Raw genomic sequence first — 8,534 nt, 5'->3', positions numbered from 1 at the left:
TTTTTAATGACAACTCGGCCAACTCCGTCACACAGAGCCCTATAGCCAGGCTTTCCATATATATATATATATATAGAGAGAGAGAGAGAGAGAGAGAGAGAGAGAGAGAGAGAGAGAGAGAGAGAGAGAGAGAGAGAAAGCCTGGCTTTGTCTGGTGTGTGTGTGTGTGCGTGCGTGCGTGCGTGTGTGTGTGTGGGGGCATGTTTATGTGGTTAACGAGGACAATTTTTTAGGTTACAAACTGGTAATTACAAGGGTATTATGCTATAAATGTGGTTTATGAGGACATTTCTGGTGTCCCCATAATGTAAATGGCTTTGAAAACATATTAAATTATGTTTTATTGAAAATGTAAAAATGCATAAAGTTTTTTGTGAGGGTTAGGTTTAGGGGATGTGTTAGGTTTAGGGGATATAATCTATAGTTTGTATAGTATAAAAATCATTATGTCAATGGAAAGTCCTCATACCGATAGACCAACATGTGTGTTTGTGTGTGTGTGTGTGTGTGTGTGTGTGTGTGTGTGTGTGTGTGTGTGTGTGTGTGTGTGTGTGTGTGTGAGCGTGTATTTATCACTTTGTGGGTACCAAATGTCCCCATAAGGATAGTAAAACCCGAAATTTTTGACCTTGTGGGGACATTTTGTTGGTCCCCATGAGGAAAACAGCTTATAAATCATACTAAATTATGTTTTTTTGAAAATGTAAAAATGCAGAATGTTTTCTCTGATGGTTAGGTTTAGGGGTAGGGTTAGGTTTAGGGGATAGAATATAAAGTTTGTACAGTATAAAAACCATTATGTCTATGGAAAGTCCCCATAAAACATGGAAACACAACATGTGTGTGTGTGTGTGTGTGTGTGTGTGTGTGTGTGTGTGTGTGTGTGTGTGTGTGTGTGTGTGTGTGTGTCTTAAGAAATAGTTCGTTTCAAGTGGAATACAGTTGTGAACAGTATTTTCTGTTCGCAGGTCTTTCTACGGATCAATATCAGAGCAGCATGCGCTGAGAAGGAAACGCCATCCGAGCGCTGCAGGATGCTGACCTTTCACTCTCCCACAGGTCAAAACATCTTCCCCTAAACAGGTCAACACCCAACGCACAACTATGTTAAACTATGCCTTAACAGATAATATTTATATCTAACGGATATCACACACAAGCCAAGCAGTGGGTGATTTGATTAACAGCCTACAAAAATGGATTTCACTGGGCAGTCTGTGGGCAACTGCACATTACTAGCAAGTGTTCTGGTGATTTCTAAAGGGAGCAACTGGTTTCTCGGGGATGGCACTTACAATGTAGGCTACTCGCCAAGGTATATTTCCCGTGAATTAAATATGTTGCATTTAGGGTATACATATTGTCAATTTGTGCCTCACGTGGCACTGGGAGTTGATTTTACAGTGAATAACAATAGGATAAGCGTCTAACAGCCTATCCCTTCCCTCGGGCTTTACGCACATGAATATTAAACTGGTCCTTCACAGTATACAGTTCTACTACACCACATTGCTTTGGAGCTCTAATACAGATAGTGACATTGATACGATTGCCCTCGACTTCTGTTCATTTCCCATGCTGAAAAATTGTAATAACACTTCAAGTTGCCAGTGATCTCATATGCTGCACCAGAAATGGCCTATTCGCTGTCTCTGTATCTTTGTCAAATACTCTTTTGAATGATATTTTATTCTGCCCTTTACTCGGCTGCTAAATGTGTTTAAGCATCTGCTCTTGGCTCCCAGCAACCGAAGAATATTTTTTTTTTGTTTACAAAATTAATAGTGGTAAACACACGAAATTAAATAGAATATCCTGCTTCGTTCTGCACTGCCCATATTCGATCGAGCAAATAAAACCTCTCAATGCTTTAAGGAAATCAAATGTTTTTTCAATGCCTGATAAGAGTGCCAGAGTCAAGTTCATGTTCACGTCCTCTGTATTTCAAACTCGGTTTTCTCCTATGCGCAAAACATCTAAGGGAGGGAGTTGGCAGCCATCAGTAATCAGTAATCAGTAATCAGTTTTAATATTACGGCCGGAAAATCCATTTTATTTACTATCGGTGTAGGCTACTTCATGTATCAATTAGGCTAGTGTGGTGCAAAAGTCTCTCTTAACTTTAAAAATGCTCTTTCAGTTGTGCTGGAATCCTGCAGGTGCTTGAAACGCCGAATTATTATTATGAGAATACAATTCAACGGACTTCCTTGCAACACATGGTTTTTACTTTCTGACCAATTCAAATATAAAAACTTTCGCTATATGCAGGTTCCAGTGAAAAGAAAATGGAAAAATTGCATATTCAAATAGAAGCACTGATTTGAGCAGCAAAACAAGTACATTTACGCAGGCCTGAAACGTTCTCAATGTATACCCATAATGTGGAAAGAACGTGGAAAGAACACGAAACGTTGTAAAGATTGTACACTTGCACCACATTTTATTATATCTGTATGCAGTAAAATTCTTATCACAATAATGGAGAAAACACTTCTTAAACTTTGAACAAAAACACATATAACAAAACCAACTGGCCTTGTTCAGCACATTATTGTACATATGTATAGTAAAGAAACATTCTTTATAAATATCGTTTCATCTGTAGCAAGTAAATGCCATAATTTAATTACAAATGGATAAATATTGCAGTCGATATTTACAAAAAAGAGGGTGTAGTTACAGATATTTAACGGCACGACATTAATTTGCCCCACAATCTCCCAAATATATCACAATTCAAACTTGCAAAGCACAAAACATCACAAGTTAATCCCAGCAAACTAAGATTTACATTCACAAGCAAATATTGTGTCTGTCTTCGTTAAATGTTGACTTTGGCACTCTTTCCAGTTAATAGATGTTTAGTTACAATCAGTTTGCCTTAATGGGATGACAATATTCATTATGATAATACAACTTTATGGGAATATGTGCACTAAAAAGTCCAGTTAGAGAAATAGCTACCATTGAAGGAACATCTATACACCAAAACCCGACATAATCTATTACAACCACTGGGAAAGAGCGCGCGTAGTACTAGTATGTACAAAAGAAAATGAAAAAGAAAGAAAATAAAGAGGCCGTTTAGTGCTTTTGCGCACGTCTCTTCTGTTGATGTGGGAATATTAAATCCTGCTGGACAAACCGCACAATATAGGAGCGTTCGTTTTGTACAAGCTGTATGGATCTCCTGTTTTTCTGAAATGGTTCCTCCTGGGACAGTCTTAAACATACCATTCACTGAAATTGGACGATAAACTGCTGTGGTTGTTGGAACTGTGCACCGTTGAGGAGGGCGACAGATTGTGGTTGCTTTGGGTCTCAGTGGAGGGGGACACCAGACCAGGGGGTGTTGAGGACTCATAACCAGAACTTGCCGCTGGCGACGAGTCAGATGCAGATGGAGACGACTCATGAACCTGAAACAATAAATAAAGAAATAAACTAAAGAATCAAACTATGAATAATCCGCGGAATTAATTATTAATGGTGAGCATTGGTAAAACTTTTCGATACCTTGTTCATGAATACGAAAACAAATCGTAACAAATCGGTAGTTCTATATGACTATATATGACAATACAGCCTGTGAATCAAAGACATTTGTAAACATTTAATTGTGTGCATTATCCTATTTACTTTGATGATATTTGTTAAAGTATTCAATGAACGTTATTATAGTGTTCTATTGTATTTATTGTTATTAATATACAAAGTAGCTTTTAAACTATTTTAAGGATTGATCAATGTATAATGTATTTCATATTCACTGTTGATCGTCTGAGGAATTACCTTCATATGCTTTCGAAGAGAGCTGGGGTGAGTGTAGGACTTGTCACACATTTTGCACAGATACGGTTTGTCTGACGTGTGAACGTGCATGTGTTTCTTTCGGTCACTGCTGTTCGCAAAGCGCCGATCACATCCTTCAAACTCACACTGAAATGGTTTCTCCCCTGAGAAGACAAAACAGAAACATTCACATGTTTAATGACGTTTTAAATTAGTCTTTATCAGACAACACAACAACAACAACCCATATTACATCAATCAATTAATACATTTCAACAAGGCTATAACTTTAAAAGATCAAGTAGGCCTATTACTGTTAATGACCATTCAAAAATGCACCTTTTTCATCAATTAATACCGAGAACATTTACGTTTTAAATAAAGAGGAAATCAGTCATAACAGCTATTTTGTTTTTTCAACAATCAGTTTTTGTCAGTCCCACTCAAAACTTTGGCATTTGTTTAGAAATTATCAGAATGTAATTAACACATTGAAAAACATAAGGCTCAATTCCTACGTGCATTCAAAAGTGGAAATTGCTCAAATGTGCAATCCTGGTAATGGCCTGTCTACACATAGACTGTCAATGCAATGGAAAGAATAACAATGGGCCCGGCCCCATCGCCCATTTGAAATATAGGAAACATATTCTTATTTTTAAACCTCTCTCTTTATTTTGCTAATTTTTTGTATTTGTTTTTAAATGCATGTGCACGTGCGTATGTGTAGCCTATCTATATTCTCTCTGTAAAGCACACTGTATGCTAATGTGTGTTTTAAAAGGCTTTAAATAAATAACGTTTATTATTATTATTATTATGCATATATATGCTAAATCGTTTCTTATTTTACACCAATTAATATAGGCTACTCAGTTATCAGGATAAAAAAAAAATGCACAATGTGAACTCAATGAAATTCAAATCCTGACGTAGTCACCCGAGTGCGAAAGCATTGGTCCACGCAAACATTAAGCCGGTTGGAGAGATTTACGGCTCTTCTGCGCACGTGATGAGCCCTCTAGTCGCCTTTGACCCGTTTAAAGTTTATGAACTCAAACCCTCGACAGTCTATTACATAATTTAGCACACTGATGCAAAACATCTCATTTATTCCATAGGAGCGCAGGTATAATCGTTTCCAGCCGCATTAGCAGGGTGCTCAATGAACGAATTGCACAGGCTATCCACTGCATCAGTTTTTTTTTTTTTTTTTTTCAAGATCTAAATCTACTTTAAGCGTCAATCAAAGTATGTGCTTTCATTGTCTAAAAATACACCAACCTGGTATCATCATAATCTTATTTTTGTAAGCACCACAATTTTGGATACCAGTCGGGTATTATTTTGTGTTGGTAAAACCGAATACTGTGCATATTTATATGAATGTCACGAGCACCACCATAAATAAATATAATAATTACCTGTGTGTGTTCGCTTGTGGATCTTCAGATTTTCCGATCTTGCGAAGACTTTGCCACATCCAGGGAAGGGGCACGGGAAAGGTTTTTCTCCCGTATGCACGCGAATATGATTGACCAGTTTATATTTGGCTTTAAATGGTTTGCTTTCCCGGGGACACTCTTCCCAAAAGCAGACGTGGTTGCTCTGTTCGGGTCCTCCAACGTGCTCGACCGATACATGGGTGACCAGCTCGTGCATGGTGCTGAAAGTTTTATTACAACTTTTCTTGGGATTGCTGAGCTGCTCCGGATCGATCCACTTACATATGAGCTCTTGCTTGATGCACTGCTGCCGCATGTATCGAAAGAAGGCACCGGGGTGATGGTGATGCGCTGCCATATTCATATTCATGTTCATATTCATGGAGCCGTACTGGTTGTGCAGCTGGGCGGCTGAGTAGGGGTCGGTCCTCGGGCTGGAGACCTGGTGGTACTGATCCGATCGCCCGAAAACCTCCCCAGGTAGTCCGAGTCGCATTTGCCCATTGAGAACGTTTGGGGAGCCGTGAGATCCATGCTGGTCGTGAATGCCAGGAAACAGGATGTGGCCTTGGCTGTCTGTATGGGAGTGATGCAGGGAGCCGGTCGTGGGGCCGAAAAGCGCATGCTGCCCGCCCGCCGGTGATGATTCCCCGAATCCACGGCTGCGAAAGAGAAAGTCCCGCGTGGAGTTAAATGGCGAGCTCGCGTATGATGTGACATGAGCTGCATGCGCGCCTAAAGCTGCTGCGGGGTAACTGGGCGCTTGGCTCGTGAATGCAGAACTCTGTCCGGGAGAGAGATCGTGGTTCAGTTTGAAGGCGCCCATGTGAGCCGAGTCGACGAAGCTGTTCTGCGCTAAACTCAAATCTCTGTCCTGCATCTCACTGGATGAGTGGTGATGCCTGGCAAAGGTCCCCACTCCCAAACCAGGGAACTGGTGCCCAGCGTCCAATAACATTCTTTCGTTAACTCAAACCAATTCTCTTACGCAAGGCGCTTCAATAAAGCACACAATATAATCGAAAGCACTACGATAATATTAACTTCCAGATTTGATAACACGACATGAGGCGATGAAGTTCGATCCGCTCACTGGAGAAAAAAAAAAAAAAAAGATTTTCGCATTGAGTTAGTCTATATTTTTCTTGTGGATAACTTGTTACTCAAAATCCCAAATGCAACGAAATGAGGAGATTCCTTTTCGCTTTTCCTTGCAAACTGAATCGATGTCGTTGTTTTCAAATTACACGAATATAAGAGTAATTATCTTACTAAGTCTTCCTTGTTCTTGAAGCATCTCGAATTGGAATGTTTATTTCTTTCGCTTGTCTATGTTTATCACGGAGGGTCCCTCTTTCTCAGTGGACTGGCACTACCTCCTCTTACGCCCCCTTTAACTGGAGCCCGGGCATTCATTTGACGCGCTCTCATTGGCCAACTCTCCTCATCAATCCCAGGCGCCCCTCCAATCGAACGCATTCATTTGGCAACTAATCGCTGATCGCCATCTTCCACTGACATTTACCGCCTTCTTTTTCGGAGAGGCTTTTCGTGGAATAGGTAGAGGAAAAGCAAAAATACTCGCCTTTAACCAGACCGTTAAAAAATGTAAATCAATTGCCAAACGGCTTCAGGAAAGTATGCTTAACCCATAATTCTTTAGTTGATCTGTAAAAACTGGCGAAACAATGGAACGCAGTTTGATCATAATTAACGCTTACAAAATGTGAGGGGATATAGGGTTATAGGAAAATCCAATTAATTACTCTCGCAAAGTGTAATCCAACAAACTGTCAGCGCAAACGTGAATGAAATGCAAACTCGTAAACCTCATTCGAGGTGCCCATCCCTACTCTGCACGGGACTATTTCCAAATGTAGAACTAAAACACCAGTTTGCATCATGTTTGTTTGTTGTAGTCAGTCAGCATCAGAATGAAGGTGAACAGTAAATAATGTTGAATATCCCTGGGTGCGGATCTGACATATAAAAAAAATATTTATTAAATGTGAATGCATGTATTAACAAAACATAAGACTGAGATTTGTGGCACCAAGGGATCAATTAAAATGACATTGATTTTGGGGCAAAACAAGAAAGGAGAAGTGCGGGTAGTAGCCTACGTTATCGCCAAAACATCATTATCATCATTACAATAAGAGTTATTGTATTAGAAAATGCAATGTTTGTTAGCTAACACTAAACTCCTGTTACATATCCTCTTTAATTGTTTATTTCCTTTACACCAACACACAACTATACACTATATCCAACAATAGCACGCTACTGTGTTTTATTTAGCCATAAAATACTTTTCTTAACATACTCTCGCTCAGAATAATGCCAAGATCACAGATACAAATTGCCAACAGCCCAACACAATGCCATTTTAATATCTAATGGCTTGATATGATGCATTTTCTTGTTAAACAAGCACAATCTGATACACCTTTAATAAAACCGTGACGTCATGGACTAAGAGTTCAGTCTTCCCAAAGGAATAAATCCGAATGTAAAAATAAAATGCACTGGTGGGCCTATTTTGTGATTACGGGAAAATCGTAAATGCGAGTTATTTTTACACCACCTACGGTGTACACATAACAATAATGAAATGGTCCGACTCTTATCCAAACCCATGATGTAATTATTAGTGGGTTATTTTAAGTATTGCAAGCCAAGCCACTTCATGAACTGTTTTTTTCAGAACTCTCTTTTCTACAAATACGAGTGTTTATTAAAATGTTAGCATTCAGTTAAAGAAAGTTTACTTACAATTGCAATGAACTTACGTCCCACCAAGTCCAGTTTCAACACAAAGCACACTTTCTCTTGTCTTTCCTCAGCTCCGAACATTGTAAATAGGGCGGAGGATGTATAAAACGTTGGGAATTCTGTGTGCCTCTGCTCAAAGCCATGCTGTTTGAACGTTGTGCACTATTCTTCCAAGATATTTCTACCCTCTCCACAGGAAACATAGGATCTGATCCAAGTTCAAAGTCATGTCTACCGACCTCTCTAAGAAGTTCTTTATTTCTCCAGAAAATCACCGAACCTTTCTCCTATTCACTGGGCAAGGGGAAGAAGAAAGAAAAATTAGACAGAGTGCAATCGGCCTGGACCACATCCCTGCAGTTTTTGCGGTTCTTTTCTCATATAGCAAGGAAAGGAAAAGGTTCGAAAATGCTAAAAACCAAACACAGAACAAATATGCGTGGGGGAAATAGTTAACTTTTTTTTTCTTATAGGCCTATACGTAACTCCCTTTATATTAAACTTATATTTTTTTCCCCC

At 39.3% G+C, this 8,534-nt stretch overlaps 1 protein-coding gene across 2 annotated transcripts; it reads right to left on the bottom strand.

Annotated features, from left to right (window-relative positions):
- Positions 1-2,423: 2,423 nt before the first annotated feature.
- On the bottom strand, positions 2,424-8,280 carry LOC127658673 (zinc finger protein ZIC 2-like). Of its 2 annotated transcripts, XM_052148083.1 has the most exons (4): positions 8,016-8,280; positions 5,220-6,332; positions 3,796-3,959; positions 2,424-3,422 (listed from the first exon to the last, which is right to left on the bottom strand). In XM_052148083.1, the coding sequence occupies exons 2-4, from the start codon at positions 6,196-6,198 to the stop codon at positions 3,228-3,230; spliced, it is 1,338 nt and encodes a 445-aa protein (XP_052004043.1). In that variant the 5' UTR covers positions 6,199-6,332; positions 8,016-8,280; the 3' UTR covers positions 2,424-3,227. The 2 variants fall into 2 exon arrangements, with proteins under 2 accessions (XP_052004043.1, XP_052004042.1); XM_052148082.1 differs by lacking the exon at positions 8,016-8,280 and having other exon boundaries at positions 5,220-7,968.
- Between the last annotated feature and the right edge of the window lie 254 nt (positions 8,281-8,534).

The sequence above is a fragment of the Xyrauchen texanus genome, chromosome 18 (assembly GCF_025860055.1).
Source record: "Xyrauchen texanus isolate HMW12.3.18 chromosome 18, RBS_HiC_50CHRs, whole genome shotgun sequence".
Taxonomy (NCBI): domain Eukaryota; kingdom Metazoa; phylum Chordata; class Actinopteri; order Cypriniformes; family Catostomidae; genus Xyrauchen; species Xyrauchen texanus.
The sequence above is the reverse complement of the archived record's forward strand: the minus strand, read 5'-3'. Positions and strand labels throughout refer to the sequence as shown.

What these genes read in the sequence shown, in the direction of transcription:
- LOC127658673 (XM_052148083.1), bottom strand. Translation starts at nt 6,198, where the DNA reads ATGTTATTGGACGCTGGGCACCAGTTCCCTGGTTTGGGAGTGGGGACC. An exon ending in CCACAAGCGAACACACACAG is followed by an intron (nt 3,960 to 5,219) that starts GTAATTATTATA and finishes TTGTCTTCTCAG; the next exon opens with GGGAGAAACCATTTCAGTGT. An exon ending in CTCTTCGAAAGCATATGAAG is followed by an intron (nt 3,423 to 3,795) that starts GTAATTCCTCAG and finishes TTATTGTTTCAG; the next exon opens with GTTCATGAGTCGTCTCCATC.